At 40.3% G+C, this 22,917-nt stretch overlaps 2 protein-coding genes across 5 annotated transcripts in view; one reads left to right on the top strand and one right to left on the bottom strand.

The window, feature by feature from the left end:
* GPR146 (G protein-coupled receptor 146) overlaps positions 1-12,084 on the bottom strand; it is a 48,384-nt gene extending 36,300 nt beyond the window's left edge. The window contains exon 1 of the mRNA XM_064726109.1: positions 11,557-12,084. The gene's annotated coding sequence lies outside the window, so the exon portion shown is untranslated. The remainder of the gene's footprint in view (positions 1-11,556) is intronic.
* C14H7orf50 (chromosome 14 C7orf50 homolog) overlaps positions 1-22,917 on the top strand; it is a 120,330-nt gene that overhangs the window by 76,863 nt on the left and 20,550 nt on the right. For all 4 annotated transcript variants that reach the window (XM_064726115.1, XM_064726116.1, XM_064726113.1 and 1 more), the window contains exon 3: positions 18,298-18,497. In XM_064726115.1, the coding sequence (XP_064582185.1) occupies positions 18,298-18,497 (200 nt within the window). The remainder of the gene's footprint in view (positions 1-18,297; positions 18,498-22,917) is intronic.

The raw sequence follows: 22,917 nt of genomic DNA, 5'->3' as shown, positions 1-22,917 counted from the left end.
CCCCCTCCTCAATTTACCTCACTCAAAGGCTGAGGAGAAGGGAATGTGACTGCAGGTCACTTTTTTTCAGTAGGCCAAAAAGCAAAGCCTAAGCCAGTGATCCAGCTGGCATCTTACACTAGAAGCTCCTCAAATAATCCAGGCATCATAGAAAATTCAAACCAGGCAGTTGGTGACACCCAGTGCTCCAAAACTAACAAGTACTGCTTGTAGTGACAGACACAGGCAAGCAAACACTCCAGGAGCAGTGTTCCTGTCACTAACCCTGCAGGTCTTCCCACCCAAAGTGGTGCCTGCCCTGCTCAGTGGTCCTTAAATAACCAACCAACTGCAGAAGCCACATGTGTGTAACCCGGAGTGTCCCCATGAGCACTGAAAGAATTCTGCAGCTTTGTCAGACACTTCTCCACCTAAGAGTTTCCAGAAGAACTGCTGGGAGTGCAGCTAACACCTTCACCCATCATTCTTCCTGAAGGATGATGCTGTATCCAATGCTTGTTCAGGCAAAGACATCCTAATCTTATTGTAATAGGTTCTAATTACTCACTTCTGCAAGATCCCTGCCTGGGAGTCACCACAAGCCAGATATACTCTGTGAGTGATTATCCCAAGAAGTTCTTAATTACTGTGGAGTCTCTCCAGCTCTTTAAAATGCATTGCCTGTACTGATACCATAAATCCATTTTCCTCTCCACTTGCTGTGGAGCCCTTTGTACCCTGGTTCTGTGTTAATGAAGGGCCAGAAGTGCTGCTGTGGCTTTCCCCTCATGTTCTCATCTACAGCTGAGCATGTGCCATGGGGACAAGGCTACAAAAGTCACTGATAACCCAGCAGGGCAGGTACTATATGGCCTAGTTCTTAAAATTCTGATTTATCATTGTGGAGAAAGAGCCACAAAAATGTTATGGAATTGTCTGTCTTTGTAGTGGATTTTGTGGCTTCCTATTTGCAACATTTGTTGCGAATAAATTTTTGCACTTTGGCCAAAACAAGACTGTTTTTATGACTTTACTTCAAAATGTGTTGAAAGCTTATGTTGCTGTGTTATTTATTGTACAGCACTTAAATAACTTTATATACTGAACATATGCTAAAGCAGAATTCACAAATGGCATCTCCCTCAGTGTAACTTCAGAATTTCAGAGGACCTGCAGTTGGTGTCCTACTGCAACCACAGAACTTTGCAAGGAAGACAAAAATTCTAAATTCTAAAAGTTTTGGGACAGATTTAGAAAAATTAAAAATACTTGAAATTGTGGCAGTACCAGGAACATTAAGCCTAATTTGACTGAAATCCAAATACAAACCTTAATCTAAGAAGCTAAAAGGAAGGTAATGAAAGATGCAAGGCTTTTACTAGGGATGAAGGATTTCAGAAGCCTTTAGAGGTCTGTATGCTCTGTTATATGGGTTATGTTTCTGACACCTCCCTATGTGGATCTAAAGTAGTTTTTTATTTAAAAAGGAAAGATATACAGGCAGTTTGGCAGTAGATGTACTCTCTGAATAGATAAAAATGCCTAAAAACCTCTTGACAGTTGCTTGTAAGAGGAGCTGTATTAAATATTTTTCTCCTTTTATTTCTAGTAAATTTATTGGCTGAACAGCTTAGGAGGTGTTTCAGGCTAATTATCCATTTTCAAGCAACAACTGTGTCTCCAGTCTTTTGATCATGTGCCAGTTCTAAACTGAAAACAAACCTTGATATGACTGCACTTTTCACTTCTTTAGATTTTGTCTTTTGTAGTTAGTCAGAACTTTTGTATAGATTTTCATATGTGTGCTCCTACTGTCAAATGTGTGTTCCTTTTACCTCAATGACACAGACATCCTACAGCAGCTCTGCTTACTTAAGTGGTAGAGTGTTTTGCCATATCAGTTCTTACAGCATGTATGTCTTTTCCTGTTAAAGCACTCCTACTCCTAAAACATTCCCCATTATCGCTGGTGTCCTGACAGCAATAATCTCTGAGGAGGTCTAATCTGAGATCAGATTAAAAAAATCCCCTAAAAATTCCTAAAATCCTGTGACCTCAATCTAACTTTTGTCCTATGGTGACCAAAGGGTAAAAGAAACCCTTTTAAATAAATTTGTTCTCTTTCTAAATAGATAACTAGCCAAATGCATTTCAAGTATTTGTTTAACTGATCAAATATTGCTTTAGGTTTAGAAAACAAATTAACCAAATGTTTGAAGAATTAGACATTTTGTACCTGAACAATTCTGTGTCATTACTTCTGCACTGATGACCCTAAGTACTGTGGTCAAAATAAAATACCCTTTCCATGAAAATAAGTCAGACAGCTGTTTAATTTTTTTTAATTATTCATGAAACAACTAAACTGTGAAAGTTCACACTCTTTATTTTATCCTTAAGAGAGTCACACCAGTGTGTCAAATTTAAGTCCTTACTTTTTCTGTAGATACACTGATGGGCTGAAGTACATATATATATGTATATACATATATTTGACAGAAACATAACTTGATAGTTGAACATTAGTTTGAATTTGGGATAAACATTAGTTTGAATTGGAGATAAACACATTTCTATGTGTGTGGGTTCAGAAAGCAGAACAGTCTGTCCTGACACTAAATAAACACAGTTCCCAGGTGGAAATTCTCAATTAAGATGTCGATTAACTCCTAACTCAATGGCTGGGCTTTAAGATCCTGGCAGTGTTTGAATCACTGGTATTAGATACCATTCTTCTTTCTGCTCTGGAAGTAGAAGCTGTGAACTCCTTTTTCACACTGTTAGGGTAAGATTTTCTACTAAATCTTATTATTATTATTAGCTAATAACAGGAGTGGACTCAGAGACACACAAGACATTTTTGTGTCCTACCTATGACAAAGAGTTTTAAATAGACCAAATTAAAGTTTTGGCAGTAAGATATCAAAATCTCAGTTGATTCTTACAACTGCTCTGCTCTGCTGGTAGTGTCTGCTATCATAGTGTGTGCCCACTGTGAGCTTACAGACTTGGGTGATAATTGGATGTTCTGTTTACAGAATTGTGAGGCTTTTCTAAAGGATCTTCGAGGTTAATTCCTAACAGGCCACTTGTTTTGAGTCATTGCTGAACTGAATGTTGTGATGCAAGTCCAAAAGGAAGAACAAAGGGAAGGATGGGATGGCAACGCTTACTGTTCTTGAGCTGCCTTGACCACATGTTGCAATATGTTTTTATTTGTACGGTATATGAAGATAACTTGTTTTCTTTATTATATTAGGTATCTTAATGAAATTATGGGTATGAGTTATTATTAGATGGCAGCATTTATTTGTTTGATTAGCTAAATGATACAAGTGAAATTTCATTTTGAACTCAGTCATCATCTGTTAAACTGTTGGAGCAGTTCAATGATTGACTGCTACCATTACCCACTCCGGAATGATCAAGGAAACCCACGATTTTTTGCCACAGAAGACTTGTTTCTGATGTTTTTATTGAGCACTGGTGGGTAGGCAGTGAGTGAAGGAGATTTTCCTGCTCGTTTGACACTGCAGGAAGGAGACCAGCATCTTCTCAGTGGATTTGTGCCTTGAAATGGCTGCAAAACCTTGACAGCTCCAGTGGGATCTGGCTGTTTGTTCCCTGGCTGTGCCTCAGTTTCTGATGGGCAGGTAACCAGAGTCTGTGCTGGACAGGGAAACACTGCAGGTCTGGAGTCACAGCTCCAGCAGCCAGAGGAGAAACTCACTGAAGCAGCAGCTCACCTGAGAGGGTGGAGAACAGAGGGGAACTTCCCTCTTGTACAAATGCTCTCAGCATTGTGGAAATGTGAGTCCTCCTGTACACTGTAAGACATCTATTAATTGCTATACTGGTTGTCTGTTTAATTTTTAAAATTTATTTGCTTGAGTCTGCAATAAATCAAAATTATATTTTTTAGTAATATGAAACACCTGAGTTCAGGCCCTTGGAAGCAAAAATGATGCCTTCTGCCTTCACTAGACCTCTACAGTCATTTTGAAGTTAGAGAGAAATAACTGAAAGCCCAAAACAGCAATGCATGATGCTACTAAAGAGCAACAAATACCAAATGACCTGAGATAATTTGAGGGTTGACAAGCTGCAGTCATCACCCCAGTATGTAAAAGGTAGGATACACATAGCAATATTACGTACTTTACACTTTCACATTTATTTTAAGAAACGGTGTCTTCAGCCAGAGGGTGCAAAAAATGGGATCCACAAGCTGCACCTCCACTTGCTTCCACCTTTGTGTCACCTCCTCCTTTTGCTGGCAGAAATGTTCACAGTGAATCAAATTAACAAACTGATTTGGTAATAACGTAACCTTTGTGAGGGGGCAGAGAGGTAATTTTTGCCCACATGGGTTTACAAAACTCTGCAAACGCTTGTGCCAAGGAAGAGGTGGGAGATGGGGAATGTGTCTTTTGGCAGCAGTACTGACTTCTGCAGGTTTAAATTGTTCCTAAAACTATTACCTGAGATTTATATTAATAAGTGTAAAGCTTTCTTTAGAGCCTAAACAGCAGCACTTGGGTGTGTAATCTTTCACTGTGAGCAGAATAAGCTCCATCTAATTTATAAGCACATTGTTTGTTCCTCTGCAGTCACTATGTGGCTCTATCTCTTCCATTAAGTCAGTAATCTCTATTCCATATAATGTGGGTATTCTAGTGTAAGGCAGGCAAGGAAGAAATCAGAGCTCTGTGTAATGACATTAAGCTTTTAGGTTACAGACAGAGTAAAGGACTCACAGCTGCTTAACATATGCCCTCTGCCTGAACTCGTTTTATCACTTGGTATCTGACTGCTCTCAACATATAAAAAGTTGCTGTGATTGATAGTTGGTTATGCAGTATTTGTCAGGGTGAACTGAATCATTATGTGTACAGATTCAGGAACACAGAAAAATAAAGCTGAAAGAAGAACAACAAAAACTCTGACATCTTTCCCATTCATTAAGCTTTCCTAAGGCAACTGTTTTTGTTTGCAGGAGTTAGTGGTTGCTGGTTTTTCTAACTAGCAATTGCTGAGTGATTTAGAGTACATCTCTGCTCTTTTGTTTGGATTTCATTTGCAAAACCATTTAGAGTTATAAAACTGTCAGCTTAAGAACATTCTATATATTTTGCCAGTGAGGGCCTCCTGTATGCAGAGTTTATGCATTTCTCTCCATTTTGGGTGCTGTTTGAATTCTCAGTTTATATCACTGTTGTTCTTTTTCTGGTTGTTCAGATAATTCCCACTGCCTTCTTTAGAGCAGCAGGAATCCCTGAAGTAATTATGAAATTGCATCTCAGATCAGATATTGCTAACCACAACATCTCACCCTTGGCCAAACCTAGCCCAGCAATGCAGTAATAGAATGTTCTGCTGATGCTTAAAAACACTTGAAATTTAGAAACCCTGACTGCAACTAGAATTGAATCATGCACCTAAACATTAGAACGCATAGACCAGAACTGTTAATTATGTTAATTATAGTAGTTAAACCACGGTGTGGTACCTTTCTAAACTCTCAGATGCCCTAAAATAACTACAAGCTAGTTGAAAAATGTTATGCAAACTTTTATTACCTACTCTTTGGAGCTTTGCTCACTGTTTCTCTGCTGCAGAATTCCTTTGGTGGTTAAGCTCAGCTTTCCATTGTGTGGAAGCTGTAGGGCCCAGGTCTATCATCATTCTGCACAACCTCAATCTCTCCTGGCCTTGCTGCTGACCCTGTTTCATGCATTTTGTGTATTTATTTCAGATTTTCTATTCCTATTGTTCATAAGGTATGGCAGACTTAAGTCATCAAGTACTTAAATCATATAAATGTGGCTGTGATAACTTTCTGTAACTTGAAAGTAGGAATCTATCATGAATTTTCACCTCTTACTGTTCCTGGATGCTTGGTTGGTCATGAACAGTGGGAGAGAAGCCAGTGCTTCAAAACTGCTTTGGAATTTTTGGAGTCAAAAGTTTTTAAGGTTCAATGACAGATTTTATGAAAGCTTTAAATAACTGAAGAGGTCACTCAGTGAATCTGGAAGAATCTGTGCAGGAAGTGCAATGTTTTGTCTTTGCTATCTTAATAGAAAAACAGGTTCTGATTTTCCTGGCTTCCCTAATTTTTCCAGAGATCCCTGTTGTCCTTGACTTCACATTTCAGTAACCATGCTTCCTGCATCCCTGGCAGGAGATCTTATCTCCATTTTCCACCTTATGACCTTCCAGTACAATTTTAGCTCCCAGTATTGCAAGGGAAAGCATTATTTTTTAAAGAAAGTTAAAAAAAAAGAAAAGATAAGGAAATTTCTTTGTGAAACCTGATTTTTTTTTCTCCTTTGGAGACTGCAATTTTACTTAACATGTTTTAGGAAACATATTGACTTTTACTTCAGTCTTCAACAGAGAAGTATCATATCTGCTTGCTCATTTCACATTCACAATAATGGAATGTTTCTCATTAAGGCAGAATATTTTCATTTTAGTTCAATTTTTCTGTTTCGAAGTATATTTTATTGTTTGCAATTACAAAAAGAAATACAAAGCTTTTCTGTTGCCATTCAACAATGAATTATGACATCTTGGCTTTTTTCCAGACTGCTTAATTTTTTAAAATTTTGTTTTGAAGATCAGGATTTCCCTTGAGATGGACCTTCCATTTGCTGTTTCTCTCTCTTCCTCTGCTCTCCTTTTTAAAAGGAGATAAACTACTTCATAAACTACTTTACTTCCAAAGCTCTGCAGTCTAATCCCACTGTAGCCATTATCCCTGTGCACTATGGAAATGTTGACTCTTGGTTCAGCAACAACTCAAACATTTACCTTTGACCATCTGCGTTCTCTAATGCCATCTCCAGTCCTGTGCTGCCCTGTGTGCCATGAAGAAGTTCCTTGTTGTTCCTATCTTAAAACTTTCTTTTGATCCCTGCAAAATTATGTGATAACAGAACAGGTATGTGATAAACTTAATCCTCCTGTTGCCGAGTCCAGGCTTTCTTGTATTTCACATCTTATGCCATCTGTAGTTTTCCACTTTGTTTTGTACTTAACTTTGAAATTACGTGGGCAGCTGTTGCTTCCTGTTGTGTTTATATTTGGTTTATCAAAGATGTAAAATATAAGTTCAACAGGTAAAGCCTGACTTTAAAACTATCATGAGTTGTAAATTCTGTCCATGTAGATTCTATACTTCTTTTATAAATATGCTTAAGCTACTTATTATTGAAATGCAAATTAATACAATTTGATTTTAGGATCATTTTCTAGATGCCTTAATTCCAAAATAAGCAAATGCTACCAACACCTTGTTTTGTGCTGCTTTTACAATGATGCTTTTCAGTGGGGTCTGCTGGAATACAAACAGGTTTTATGGAGCATTTTTACTAAACAGTCAACAGGTTTTAATTTAGCTTCTTAAATCATAATTGTTTTTCAATTTTCTGCTCTGTCTCACAAACGCATAATGAAGGCACACCTGATGCTATAAAAACCAGATGTCATTTCAGTATTTTCAGCTGTGTGATAAATTTGGAGACTTAAAAGTTGTTATCAGAGATGTATAGTTACTCAGAGAGCTATAGAACAGAAAACATGGAGAGCCTTGCTAAATAAATAGGATTTTCGAATGTGTTAGACTTTATTTTCAAAGACTTTCAAAATTATGGATGGAATCTTCTTAAGGAACTTTCAGGATACCATTTTAAACTTACAAACAAATTCAAATTCTTTCTCCCTACCAGTCATGTGAAGTACCACTTGCACTTGCTCATGGGGATTTGAAGAGCAGCATGCAGACCTGAAGGAAAGTTTGATTGTGTAATTCATGCCAGCTCTTAAAAAAAAACATTCCTCCTTTAGAGGAGTCCTCCCTTGAGAAAGAACTTCTTAAAGCAGGATGTTCAGTGGCAACTGAACTGTGCCTGAAATACAGTTTTATAGTACTTGTTTCTTTAAACATTTTCAAATTCTGCATGCAGGTGTTCAAAGGTCTCCTAGTGGAATTGATATATATTTAGAGAAAGGATCATTTCACACAAATTAATTGTCACAATCTCAGTCATCCGTCTCTGGTTATCACTAGGCAGGAAGTCAAATGCAAAAATCAGTAATGCCCATCACATTTCTTCCTTATTTTGCTTAAGGTGAAAGGTGTCTCTCTTTTCCCAGCCAATTTAGCTGATTTTAAAGCAAACCAAGAGGCAAGAACTGTGCTGAGGTTGTTGATCCCTCACGCTCGGGATGAAGGTGCAGGACAGTTGAGAGGCTGCTCATGTTCCAAGTGCTGCTGTGGGTGTCTATTTTAGGGTGACTGAATCATGAAATGATCACATTCTGCTAAAGAAATGAATCCTGCCCACTCCATTTCCCTGAGTGTCTTCTCTTGGGTCTTGTTCTCACAAATTGAAAATTGCATGTTCCTGCCTACGTGTGCATGTGCAGCTGAGTGTATATAAATGCAGGTATGGATGAAACACATTCTGGAATATTTTGCTTGGTTTTGGAGAAGATCTTGGTATAACTGAGTAAAACTGGTGCTGGTTTTTATTAAGAAATTCAGGAAAAAAAGTTCTGTTAGGTCTGAGAGAATATGGGGGGTTTGAGAGTAGTGTGTATGTCCCAGGACATTCATTCCCTGTATCTCTGCATCCTGTTGACTCTGTAGCTGAAGACAGTGACAGCTTGTTGGTAAGGAGGTATGAAGTTTTTAATGGGTTTTGTTGACCTTGTTTTTAACAAAAAATGTCTTCCCAAGTCAAATACAAGGATTCCTGTTTGAATTGTAGGGAAAACCGCCTTTCTTATGGATCAATAACCATTTATTTTCTACTTAATATTTAATCTTCAGCTTCACTAATCGTTCCCATAAATAGCAAAAATGTACCTTCTCCAGCTGTATGTTAATTATGTTCCATTTTTAAGTCAGAATGGGTACATTACAGAGAAGCTGTCAATTTGAGACTGAGCAAACTAAATATACTCAGCTGAGTGAATCCAGCACTGTGAACATGAACCACTGGTATAAATAGGAAAGGAGACACCTTGAAGCTTTACCATATTCAAGAAGTGTCAGATCATGTTCATTTGAAAGGGATGGCAAGGCTCTTTTCCCCCCAGTGCAGGCATGAATATTGTTTCACAGAACACAGGCTATCCAGCTGTTCAACAGACTCTCATGTTTGCACCTTTAATGCTGAATTTCAGCCTTTTTTGAATGGCCTTTCAACTTGATTTTTATAATCCCAGATCTTTTCCTTCATAAAGACTTAAATGGGAGATATTAAAACAAAGTGTTTGTCCTTCCACCTTTAAAATACTTCCATCTATTTTTCTGACTATTTCAAAACCCTATGGACTGTTTTCAAACAGCTCTTTCACCAGCAAGCACTGCTGTAAGGACAATTGTCATGAGCTATTAGGAACTCTGTGATGAAGACGTGTTTCATTATTGAGGACAAAGTACTCCTATTGATATGGAACCTCCAAGACTGGTAGAAAAATGAGAAATTGGTTCCCAATAGTTCTTTTCTTTTGTACCCGACTCAGCAAAGCAACATGGGATTCTTCCAGAGGCAGAGTCTGAAGGATAGGTCACTGTGCACAGAATCAGCTATAACAACATTGACAGGCCTGAAAAACCCTGGTATGACTGCTAGAATATCCGTATTTGATCACAACTTCTGATAGAGAAAATACATTTCTTTCTATGTTGTGTCTTTGAAAAGAAGATATTCCATTAACAGTGGTCACTTGTGCCACTTGGCTTCTGAAAAATGCATCACTGTGAACAAAAATATCCCACATTTTAAAGGTAATAATTCTATGTTTGCTGAGGGAGTAATGGAGAGGAATATCACTTGAGCTTGAGAATGTCAGTACAAGCAGTATGTGTTGTGTAAGTCCCACCTAAGCTTTCCTTGTCTGAAACGTTAAATAAAGACTTTAATGAGTTCCTCTGCATAAGGATAAATTTAGCTCCAAGAGTAGCGCAAAGCAGACTTGTTGATTGGTGTGGGAATGATTGCTGTGATTCCTGAGCTAGGAAGGTGCTGTCATTTCTGCAAAGGATCTGTGCAGGGGAGGCAAAACAGGGAACTGACTCTGCAAAATGAACTGTGGGTCTGTGGGTATGCCCAGAACTCCATGTAGGATCCTATTCTATTATGAATCATAACTTTGCTTTTTTGTTGTAAATTATTGTTCTTTAATTACACCTTCAGCTATAATTTTGTGATCGTTTTGTGTGAAAAGTTCAAAACTGGATAAATAAATTAGTCTAGAAACTTCTTACTATTTAAATACTGCTTCAGCTATTTTTATAGCTTTATTAGAATAGTTCATGCTTCAACTTATGGCATTTACTTTTGGTCATGGTGGTGTTCTCCGGGTCATTCTTTAAGTGGGTGAGTCATCCATTTCTGTGTGATATGCAAATAACAAAATGACCCTTTAAAGTGTGCATTTTCCAAGGAAAGAGCAACACTGCACCTGCAGATGCACATCTGCACTTGCTGTACTAAATTCCTGCATTCTGTCTGCTGGTACTGAGCTGGAGTCTCTTCTCTCTACCTTCAGACTTTGTGCCCTGCAGGCTGTGGATAAAGAGGTTCTGAAACATTTAAGTGGGAGTGGAGGCATCCAGTCCCTCTCCAGCAGTGAGCATGTGTGTTGCTGTCAACATCTCTTGATGACCAGCGTGAGGGGGACAAGCACTGTTGCTCTTGCTCCACAGGCACCTATTTATTATCTGTCCCAGTGAATTCCTGCCTCTGCTGGAGAAGAGATGGAGCTATCATTACTTTTGCTTGCCTTGCAGAAGGCAGGCTTTGATTTCGCTCTCTGTGTCTCACTGAGGTCTACGTAAATCATCTGAAGTTGGCCAAAAACTTGAGAAGAATGTTGTGATCTACAGCTGTTATCTGTGCCTTCCCCATTTTTATTGGGGAAAACGCCTGTTTGCATTAGGGTAACGGCGAATTACACACGTGCTGCATAAACCTGTGTCGTTCCTAAATAATGTGCCAGAAATCCCCCTTGGCTGTGTTAACAACTAATTGCCAAGTTCTTTTCGACAAAACAATCAGCCTAGCCCCCGTGCATGCACTGCTGCGAGTCGCGGTGCAGAGCAGCACATGGAACTCGGTGCAAGTATGTTCTGTATGTGGCTGCTATGGTGATTAAAATACATAAATAAAATAGATAAATATGGACCATATTAGAAATCCATTACTGGCGTTCTCTCAGATCTCAGGCAGCTCCAGCGTGCGGGGTCAGCCGTGCTCCCCTGCTCCGAGCGGGCCCGCGTGGAGCGGCAGCTCCTGGGGGGGCTGCACTTACGCAATGGCTCTGTCCTACCTTGTCAGCTCGCAAATTCAACACAAAACGGGTAAACAAAGGGCTTTTGTGCACGGTTTATAGTTCAGTGAGGATTAGTGGCCTGACACGGTTCTCAGACGGGACAAGCTTAGCGTTAAGTCGCCCAAGGTTAACGAGAGCGGACGTGGGGCAGACTGTGCAGGCTGGAGCACAAGGGTCTCCGGGCTGTCGGACGCGGGACGGGGATTCTCCAAAGCAGGTTCTGCTTACCTGGTTTTGGTGTGTCCGTCACGTGCCCCAGCGTTCCAGGAGCCTCAGGATGTGGATGATCTCAGGCACTTGCTCGCAGTCCGTCCCGCAGCTCCAGAGGTCCCCTCCGCCGGCTTGGACATCCTACCCTGTTCGTGGGCTCCGGCTGGATCGGATTCCTGCTTTGCTTCCCGCTCTCACCTTTTAGCATTCTCTGACCATAAAATCCATCCCTTTCCTGAAATGCAGAGCGATGCACTTGTCCAATGAAGTTTTTCCAGGCGGGATTCAAATTCCGAACAAGCCTTTCATTTCCTCCGCGCTGGGGGGAGAGCGAAGGCAGGGAGGCGAAGGAAAGCGCTCGCTTCCTTTAAATCCCCACCAGCGTCTTCCCAGCGCTGGAAGCGAGGGAGCTTGTCATGGTGATCTTCGGAGTTTAACTTTAGAGGGGGAGGGAGAAAGTGGAAAGCAAACTGAATGCTGTAGTGGAGATTTCTCTCTTCCCCCACTGGGCCCCTTGCCGACTGTTTTTATTGATTTCAATCACTGGAGGCTCGCTGGCTCTCAGAAGAAACACTGTGTAATGTGTTCTTTCCTGGCTTTCATTAAAGAAACTCAATGCAGTGCGGTCACGCTGCCGAGCTCGCCTGGCAACCTGCCTACACCCTGTGGTACCTCTTTCATTGGAGGAGATCGAGCTCGTGGTTTGGGGTTGGTTTATTTATTTTTTTTCTAATTCTCCAGCAAGGATTTCAAAACAGCCTCTGCTCTGCTTCTACCTCCTCTCGCAGCCCAAAGCCTTTTTAAGCCTCAGAAGAAATTGTCAGCACCACTAAAGGGGGCGACTTTGGTGGCAGTGAAAGCGCTGAGTGCTGCGACAGTCTCGTGCTCCTTCTATTAAAATTCCTCTGCGTTTCTGGGGAGGGGTTAAAAGGGCTGTGTGTAAGCCACAGGGATGTGGATACAAATGATTTCCGAGGGGGTTCCTTTTTTTTTTTTTTTTTTTTTTTTTGCAGTTCCATGTTCTCCTGATTGCTTAACACTGTTTAATTAAGAATAGGGGAGTAAGCAAAATCCTTCAGCAAATATGTGAAAATTCCTGGCCGCACTGTAGTTGCAAATGAGGCAAAACTGCATTCCCCGAGTCTGCAGTTGTGGTGGTTCTGAAGTATTTCTGTTGTACTCAGGGCTTAGATACTGGTGGAGAAAAATGAGAAATACAATACGATCCTAATTTATGCCTCAGAACTTAATCTGCCAGAGCGCAGGAGTATGTACTTTATAGGAGTAACAGTCTATAAAGTAGAATTCAACAAGCTGCATTCTTTAAGTTGTGTATTCTGTGTGCCTGTAAATGCTTTCATGTAATTTAGTAAATTGTTCAATTTCTTCTTATTCAGCAGTTGCTAATGATAACACTTTATGTGTTCTTCACAATTGGCTGTAAATCTGAGACATGCAAAGATCACACAGTTGTAAATTAAACCAGGTTTCAAGCTCATCAAGGTGCATCTATTCTGAATTACAGCTGCAAGTTTAGGGTGCTACCTGATCACTTGTGTTCCTGAGATACTGTAGCTGTATACACAAGGAGGCTTTTTATAAAAAAACCCAAACAAAATCCCAACATTTACATGACCACAAAAAGAATCCTTTCCTGGAACAGAAAGATAAAAAGGCTGTTCTTACTTCAGTCTGGTTTCCTGCAGAACTTGTTTGAGGCTTCTCTGCCTGGGTTGAATCTACAGAAAGCTTTCCTAATCAACTTAATATAAATTACTGCCCATGTTTTTGTTGTGAGAAGTTGAGATTCTACAAACACCTTGCTTTTACCAAAAATGTTATATTTTTCTTTGAGTGGTATATAATTTGTGAAAGGTCTTCCTCTGTAAGTGCTACAGACATTGTATAAAGAGTACTTCTGCATGTTGCTTTTCATTTAAAATTTGCTTTCTGCACGATAATGAAATTTTAAATGCCCTCTCTGGTCATACTTCTTCTTTTCATGGAATACTAAATAGTAGAAAATAATTATTTAAATTTAGTATGGCCTTGAACTGTTTTATGCAAATTCTCTAGCTGTAGTCGTAGCACAACCCTTTGGCCAGCCTTGGATAGTAAATAATTTGTCAGTCTTTCTTTTATGAACCTTTTGTCTAAGGGTCTGCCAGCCTTTCTTCTCCGTGGGTTTTGATCTGTGTTTATAGATTCCGCTTTTTGTTTTTAGGCTGGCAGATGGCCAGGTATTTATCTGGGTTCATGTGCATTGTGTGAGGCAGAAACAGGACGTTTTGCATGCTGATGTCGTCCACGGGGCATTTGGGGGGCAAAAGGCTGCTCCCAAGCAGAAGCCATTACATGATGTGTCAGTAGCTCTTGGTCAGTGAACAAAGCCCCTTTTGACATTCTCTGTGTTAAAAGTTATGAAATAACATGAGCTTCATGAACAAACAAGGTGATACAATGCTTCTACTATGAAATAAGCCATATAATCCATTTCCCCTCCATTTTGAACTCTCTGGAGTTCAAACATTTGACGCCCTTTTTATATGTTTGTCACTGTTATTTAATTCTTTGAATTTATGCTGTTGCTTGTCTTGCTGTTTTACAGACTTCTTGTGCTGTGCTGGGAGAAAAGGATAAAAGGATATTGGTTTTGGAGGAGCTGGATTCACTGGTTCTAATAAATAGTGAATTTGGTGATGTGGCTTGGTTTGTGGTTTCTTCTATAGGTTTGGCAGCAAAGCCAAAACCCTGATCAGGCAGGAAGTTCAGACCTACAGAGACGAATCCCAAAGGCAGAATGTCATAGATGGGGATTCGGTTCACTGTGGCAATTCCTCAGAGTTTCTGACTCTGCCAACATTATTCTGTGCTGGCTATGGACAGCCAGGGGTGCAAATGTGGGAATTTTGAAGGACTGAGGAGGAGGAACAGAAGTCTTTAGGAGATATCTTCAGTTCTACTTAAGTGTGAGGCCATCAAGGACTGGAAGCAAATATAAAAATGCACTTAGTGCTCTGTAGAAGCACAACACAATTAGTTCACTGTTATTAGTGCTGTTATTCCCTTCTTGGTGCTGCTTGCTCAGCTATTGCAGTTCATAGTCCCCTGGGAGTAGAAGCTTTTATGCAGATACAAAAACTGCCCTCAGAAACAACACCTGTTTGGTTCTGCCACTCTCATTGCAGAAAAAAAAAGGGTCAGGTACCTTCAAGAGAACCTGTACATCTTTTTGCTAGTTTTTCTTCCAGTTCTAGTTGTATTTCTCTGTTCTGCATTGCTTAGCAGGGCTGCTTTATAGTATTAAACTCTTCCTGTCTGTGTGAGCTGGCTCCCCATTTAGGACTGTAAGCTCACTTCTAAGGAACATTTACAAAATGTTTCAAATTTGTGCAATATTTCCAGATTACAAAGAATGATGGAAAACTTCAACTGGTATCTAAAAGTGCTACAGCTGAAGCCTGCAGCTATTTCGAGTCAGATGTCTTGGACTATTTAGAGCATATTGCTATATTTACACACAGTTCAGAAAGTTGGAGACTGGCATTGATGAAAGGCAGTGTGTTGGCACCCACAGCACTTTGCCAGCAGGTGGACATGGTATGATACAAACTTTGGGAATTTGCTTGCTCATATCCCTGTGCCTGTGCAAAGCTGACATGGGCTTTTATGAGCATAAGTGTGAAAGATTTGGGGTCTGCCTTTCACTCAAAAAATGGCATCCAGTGGCAATATCCCTTTTAGCACCTTTTCAGGCCTTCTGGAAAGTTTACAAGTGGAAGACTCCCACCTCCTTAATCACAAGAAAACACTGGCTCTCCTCTGAATGTCATTCATTCAAGTGTGCTGACCTGGCCTGACCTTGTTTAGGTTGAGATCTAATGAGCCCACAACCCAAGGTGGTGTGGTAGCTCTCAGCAGGCTTTGCAAATAAGCAAGTGCTGTTTTTCTGTGTGCATGTGGTTTAAATTTATCATGTCAATAAACAAGTGTCTCACATGCTCAAATAGGGGCTTTACAATGTTGTAGTTAAGGCTAAATTGTGGCACTACAAATTGTGATGTCACTTTATAAATATAGAAGGAGACAACCTGGAATATTTATGACCTCAAAACAATGAAGTCCTGTTGGTTGGGTTTTTTAGTTTAAATAATGACATAACACTAAAACTCTTAATCCAAATGGGTCACAAACATCTTCCAGATGAACAGTCACACTAATGGTTTGGGGAAAACAAAATTAAAATCTCAGGCTGTTGGTTTAAGGAAAGGAGAGGGGCATCAATAGATTAATAAATAATAAATGCAGCTAGGATTTAAATTCCAGTGGAAGGTTTGGTTTTGTTTTCTTTCAAATTGCCAGTTTTGGGGGAAGGTTTTTTAAAATATAAATTGCTGTTAAATTACCCTCACTGATAAAATCACCCTCAGCTTCAGTAGGGACTATACCAAATGTAGTGAGCCAAATGTAGGTATTTTCTGAAGTGCATAAAACCTCAGGTTTTCAAATTAAAAACCAGTCTAGGACAGACTGTGGCACATCCTATTAAATTAACCAAGTTGACATGGATGGATAAAAGTATCTTTGGAACTGGGCAAGTTGTTTGAGGACTCTGTCAGTACCTGTGCTGGGAGCCCCAGGCTGATTGATCCATTTTCCCTGGCTGATGCTGTGGGGCAGCAGGAGGTGCCTCCAGCTGCAAATCCCGACCCTTTCCTGCCAGGACAGCCCTGCAGGAGAACAATGCTCTTGTGTCACACAGCCCACAGCCCATCCATGCTGGAAACAAACGTTGTTAGGGCTTGGTATTTACGTTGGGACCTACACAGAGGGAGCAACTTGTTTTGTTTTTAATGGAGCGGTCAGGGAGAAGGATAAAAAGCTTTTTGATAATGCGAGGAATGTGGGGAGGGGGGGAAGGGAAGTTACCAAGATATGCATTTACTGTAAGTATGAAGAAGCAGAGGCTTCTTTATCAGAGTGCCTCTAATGATGTGCCACAGTCACTTTATTTGAAAGCTTCATGGCTCACAGAAAAGTAAACAAATTCATTACATTATTTTTAAAAGAAGATTAACTGTAGTGTGTCGTCTGTTGGACAGCTGCTGTAGTAATCTTTTACAAACACTTTATAAATGACCACCCTCAGTGTTTTCTAGGGCTTTGTGTGGCTGGGTTGTTATTTTAGTAAGTACCAGGGTGGCTTTTCAAATGAAAACGTTGTTTCCTGTGTAACAATTCAATTCTACCTTCGCCCTAAATATTATTTTGTTCTCAGCATGAACTATAAAATGTCTTCTATACTAATGCAACATATGTTGCCTTTTTGCATGTGTTTGTAATGAATGCTGGCCTTTCATAAAAGTACTTAAAAAGTATTTTAAACAAGAAAAAGCAACTCCACTTTAGTGTCCTACTTCCATTAGTTCTGATTTCTGCTTTCTTAACCTTTCTTCAGCCTGTGAAAACACCAAGTTGAAAAGATGAGTCAGAGTCAGCTTAGATGATAGGTGAATTGACACTGAACAAATGTTTTAACCCCAACAGGTGTCTTTGGCAAATAAGATTGTGTTCAGGTACTGCTTTGTTTAACATTCTTTGGTTGAATGTCAGCAAGAATAACATTATTAACTCTGTGTCTGGATTTGTGTTTCAAAGCCCTTGACTGACGCAAATTAATTTAACACCAAGGATTTGTGAACTTATAAAGTGGTTTTAACCACTCTTGCCATAAAGCAGTTATCTTCTTGTGCATTCAGGTTCCAGTTACAGATTCCTTGACCAGATGAGGGGGCAGCAGGGAGAATAGGAAGAGCATTTCTTTCTCACCCAGTTGGCCTCCAGGCTCTAGCAGAGGACCATACCTGGCAATTGCCTCCCTCAGACATCTGGGAATGCCTGGAATGAATCTCATCTTGCTTTGGAGCAGCATTTTATTTCTACACAACATAATCTCACACTGGATTATGCAGGATAAACACAATGTTTATAATCAGATAAACTATTTTAAGCTCTTCATGTGTATGTAAAATATTTATTTTCATTTGGGATATACTGATGCATATATTTATGGTAATATGGTTTTAGATGTGAATAATTAACTGTTCTGTCTGTAAACCTAAAGAAATGTCAACCTTTGTGAGATATGTATCTCTGTATGTCTACTGAAGATTGTGCATATGTTTCCTCAAGATTGCTAAAGGATCTCCAAGAGGTCTTGGATGAAGGAGGAAATTGTCACATCTTTGCCCTTGGCATAATTGAGAGGAAGCCTCTGCATGGCAGACAGAGGTTTTCTCAGTACAGGGAAGTGTGTGGTTACACAGCAAACACAAACTGAGGATCCTCAGAAACCTTACTGCTCCCACTGAAGTGTGTGTGTGCTGAAAAATCATCCAAACCCTCCATCCACTGTGAAACATCCTCTGCTGTTCACATCCCTCCTCAGGGTTGAGTGTGGGAGAGCAAACAGCCCAAAAAGTGTTAAAAATGGTGTTTAATACATAGGTGGAAGGTTCCTGTGGTTCTCAGAGTAGTATCAACATTTATAGGGCAGTTTGACAGATCCTGAGTGCAGCATTTGCAGTTTTGGGAATTGGGCACAGCAGAGAGGTGATGGAAGTACAGTGAACAGTAAAAATATGAAACCTGAACCTTCTTGTTTTAAATATTACCTGTGCCCTTTAATTACATTTATTCATGTTTTGTTCACTTTCCTGTAGAAAGTTAAACACTTCATTTAAATGTTTATTATTTCAGGCTACAAAAGAAGAGGAAGAGCTTATTGCAGAGGAAGAGGAAGAACTTACTCCAGAGGAGAAGAGGAAACTGGAAAGAAAACTAAAAAAAGAGCGCAAGAAGAAAGAGAAACAGCTGATGAGGGAAGCTGGAATCCCCATAAAAAAGGTGGAGCCCAAAAAGCCATCGGGATGTGAGCGAGCTCTGGCCTATTTAACCAGGTAAGAACAGTAAAACCTCTGCAGGTGCTGCCTACACAAGTGAGCTGTAAACCAGTAACCCAGAGCAAGCTGTACCAAGCAATAACACATTAAAGGAAATTGCTGCAGTCAAGCACTAAGTTAATGTTTCATCTCAGTTGACACCCTGGAGGACAGTTGATCACCCCATTGTGTTTCTATTACAGCAACAGCAGAGAGAAGTTAAGTATGGTGCAAACATTTTATAGAAAGGCAGCTCCTGTCCTGAAGATCTTACGGTTGTTATATAAATATCATGGGTTTAGCTGCACTTACAGAGATGAAAGGCACATTCCAAAAAAGATTGGGTTGAGAAAATGAGTTTTGTTTCTTGAGTGTGCTGTTCTAGGCAAAGGACTTCCACTTGCTCTCTTTATATAAGCAAATTCCGTGGAGTGGTTAAGCATTACAGAGTCTGAATTCACCCACCTGCAGAATGTTTGGATATTTGTATATTAAGATGGGATTTTGCCACTATTTTAAAGTTAATAGTGTACAATGACTGATTTTTGCATACCAAATTGTACAGCAAGTATAGTTGGCTGATTTCAGATTGTTAGCAATCCTTTCACCCAGTTAGCACACTTATAAGAAGACTTAAAATTCCAGCATAAAGCAAAGTCTGTGCTTAAACTAAAAACCTGCAGCGAAGCACTCAGGGTGCCCCACAGACAGTAAAGAGGTCGTGTACAAACAGGAAGATAATGTTTATTTTTTTCCAAACTACAAAATATACCCTGGCTGTAAGACTCCAGAAGACTGGCATGTTACAAATAGTGGGTTACCACGTGGAATTAATCCAGGGTTGCATCCCTGCCTGTGCTCAAAACTGAAGCATCCAGACTGTCTGAATTGTTACTTACCACTCACAGTGGGGAGGGAGGAAATTAATTGCATTCCAGGCAGAGGGACATGTGCATTTTTGTTACATAACCCTCAGCATGCAGAGATAGCAAAATGACAATAATATTTTTGATCTGGAAAACAGCTGGAGCAGTTCACCACTGGTTTGAACTGCAAATGGATTGACAGATAGCTTTGAACCCTCTGCTCAGCCTGCTCTCTGCTATGTGTGCTCTGGTAAACGGTGGATCTCCAGATAATGCATTTCAGGTTTCAAAATAAAGGAACAAGCTGTAGGGTTTTGCTTGTTATTCCAATGTTATCTGTATGGATTTTTGTCTTGTTACATGGGAGAATATGAAATTATATTTGAACTAATATTTGAACAAATTTGCTTCTTGAGTTTCACTTAACCTGTACCAAATTACCCTGAAATAGAAAACCAGCTCTGTCATTTGGTCTTATCATACAGAGTCTGTGGGTTGTATGTGCAGCAATAAGTTGTGAGGGATTATTTCAGCAACAGACAATTTGAATTTTGTAGACTTAACAGGAGTAGTCTTAAGATGCTGAACTGCCAGGCAAACATAGCCATAATAACCATTCTAGCCCCAAATGTGCCTGGACTGTCTTGAACCATTATTAACTATAGAAAAACAGCTTACAGTTATAGTAGAAGAGTCTTCTTACACCTCAGACCTTTTTTCAACCCAGTAAGATTGCAAAAAATAATAACTGGATTTAAATGAATCCAAGAAGTAATAGACTAGCTGGGGAAGGGAGACAAAAATCCAGGTTCTGTAAATCTACTGCAAGCTCTCCAGCATATTGAGTGGGTGAAGGATTTCAGTCTACATGCTTTTGCAGGGCTACAGGCATGAATAATCTGTGGGAGGATAAGTAAATCTTATAGATGCAAGAAATTAATATAATTGGAAGTAAACAAAAGAGTGCTGTGGGTTTGTGTTTTGCCCCACCCACAATAAAAGCCTTCCATGACAGAAGTGTGGGTAAGTGAAGTGGCATCTGAGCTGCCTGGTGGCATGTGCAGCTCCTGTAGCACAGGTGGAGCTCAGTGTACCATATGATAACTGGAACTGTCATTTTTATTTATTGAGGGGCTGTTTGCAGCAGGAGAGCACAGCTGTGCAGAGCTGTGCCTCGTGCTGTCAGTCTGGGGGAGGTAATGAAGAGAGCATTGATGGCAGGAATCGGGCACACAGTGTGCAGGGCAGGGCTGCTCACTGCATCCTGGCTTCCTGCTGCTTGCAGAGCAGCCCTGCAGCAGAGCAGCCCTGCAGCAGTGCAGCCCTGCAGCAGAGCAGCCCTGCAGCAGAGCAGCAGGATTCCAAGGGCTGCACCAAGGCCCTGGCTCCCCTTGGCAGCACTGCCAACCTTTGCCCCCTTTGCTGGGGTCCCCACTGCTGGGCAGGTCTTCCAGTTCTCCAGCTTTGTTATTTGATTCTGAAAACAAATGGTCCTTGATGCTTTCCAGTCTCCAGAGGGATCAAATTATCATTTTATTGGAAGGCCATCCTAGCTGGGAGAGGATTTTTCACCATGGCCTGGCCACATGCAGCAGCAGCTGATGCCAGCTCAAACTGCAGCCCCCAGCTACTGCACCTGAGGAGCTGAAGGGTCTCCCCTGTGAGCTGGGTGACTTTGATAGCCCAGATCAGCTCCTTGCTCATTTGAATGCAACCAGGCTGAGCATGACCAGGTTTACACTCCTGATGGAGGAAAAGCAGCCAAATTACTCCTGTTTTTTGCCCCCTTCTCTCACTTTCTCTTGGCCTCTGTGAAAGAGGGAGAGAAAAAAGATTTTGCTTTACCAATTTTTATCTCATCTTTTCCTTCAGGTGGTTCCCAGCACAGTTCTCTTCCAAGGCAGCAGCTGGCAGAGAAAAGTTACTGCTGTCAGATTCCCAGCTTGCTCAGGGAGCACACAGGAAGATCTGAAGATAGAGAGAGGATTAAAAGTAGGGAGCTGAAGCAGAAAGGTTATAAAACTGAGAGGAAAAAAAAAAAAGTGAAATAATGGAAAAACCCCAGAGTGGTACTGAACAGAAGGAAAAAACCCCAATTACTTCAGAGGAATAGGGAATTACTTTAGAGGAATAAGGAAAAGCAGGAGTGATGAAGTATTAGTGGCTAAATAAAGTACTCAGATCTCTTCCTTTTAATGATGACATGCCTCGTTCCTTTATGATGGTAAGTGATGATTCAGATTTAAAGGGAATACTCCATTGTCTGCTTAATGTGATTCTTGGAAAATCTAGAACAAAAATTCATCCTTTTCTGAGCATTAGGCGACGTCAATTGAAAAGATGTTGCAATTCCAGAGAATGGTAATTAGGTTTAATTATAACCTAACTGACCTTCTATGGTGTTAAAATGTTGGCAGAACTTGTTTGTCTTGGCAAGCCACCCTCTCCTGGAAGCTGCTGTTCTTGTGTTTGGCTTGGAAAGTTCATTGCCGTATGGATCTGCACATATGGGCTTCTCCATCACCCATCAAAGGAATAGAGAGAGATCTGAAAAGACCTCACTAAAGGAATGTGAAACTACAAGATTCACATCATCTGAAGTAGAAATAATAGATAATATTATCTGCATGTGTGCTGTGAATTACCTAAGCCTTGCAGTACTATTTATGATGTACTAAAATTTGAAAAATAAGGTGCTGAAGTACAATTATTTTTGAAATTATTTATGCCATACTGTTAGTATTTGTCACTTTTCTTTATCTAGATCTTATTTTTCTCATTGCCTAATTTAAATTCAGGCAAGATTCAAAGAATGTCAGAGATTTCTTTAAAGTAAAAAGGTGTTTCTAGAATAATACAAACCAAGGGCATGTTACAGAAACAGAAAAGTGAGAGACAGGCAGAATTTCCCATGGCGTGAGGAAATCATCTGACTCTGCAGATCCCAGGGTGGTTTTTGCTGAGTGTGGTGGCAGCACTGCTGACAGCCCTGGACAACCCAGGGCAGTTGTTTATCTGCTGGCTTTGCACAATGGAAACAGATCCCAGTCCTCAGTCAAACTTTATTACAAACAGTGCCAAGCCTGGGAGATTTTAAAGCTGAAATGTTGTCCTTCCTTTCAAAGAATACAGAAATTCGAGGGCTGTTGCTGGAAGCTTTTTTTATAGTTTGCTATTTTTTTAATGCATGTAATATATTATATAGATGTAGAAATAGAAATAAAATGTAGAAAGCATATCAGGTCTTTACTCCTTCTGGAGTAGAGGCTGTCTGGAGAAGGGAATCAAGAGGTGGATTAGTGTTCACTCAGAAGTTTCTGATTTTTGAAGGAACCAGGAGAGGCTGGTGCAGGGCTGTAAAGTGGCAGCAACAGCTGACATTTGTGGCCGAACAGCCCAGATGATGGTGGCCCTTGAGGAAATCACAAACCCATTCATCCAACCCCTCCTGGGGCAGGTGATTCCATTGAAGGAGCTTCTGCACAAACACAACCCTCCTCATTGATGTTGAAAACAGTTTCTAGTTTTAAAGCACCTCGAGTGGGCTTGTGTCACATTTAGTTCCTTTGTTG

Source organism: Zonotrichia leucophrys, chromosome 14 (assembly GCF_028769735.1).
Source record: "Zonotrichia leucophrys gambelii isolate GWCS_2022_RI chromosome 14, RI_Zleu_2.0, whole genome shotgun sequence".
Lineage (NCBI taxonomy): Eukaryota > Metazoa > Chordata > Aves > Passeriformes > Passerellidae > Zonotrichia > Zonotrichia leucophrys.
Note: the sequence above shows the minus strand (reverse complement) of the source record. Positions and strands in the feature narration are given on the sequence as shown.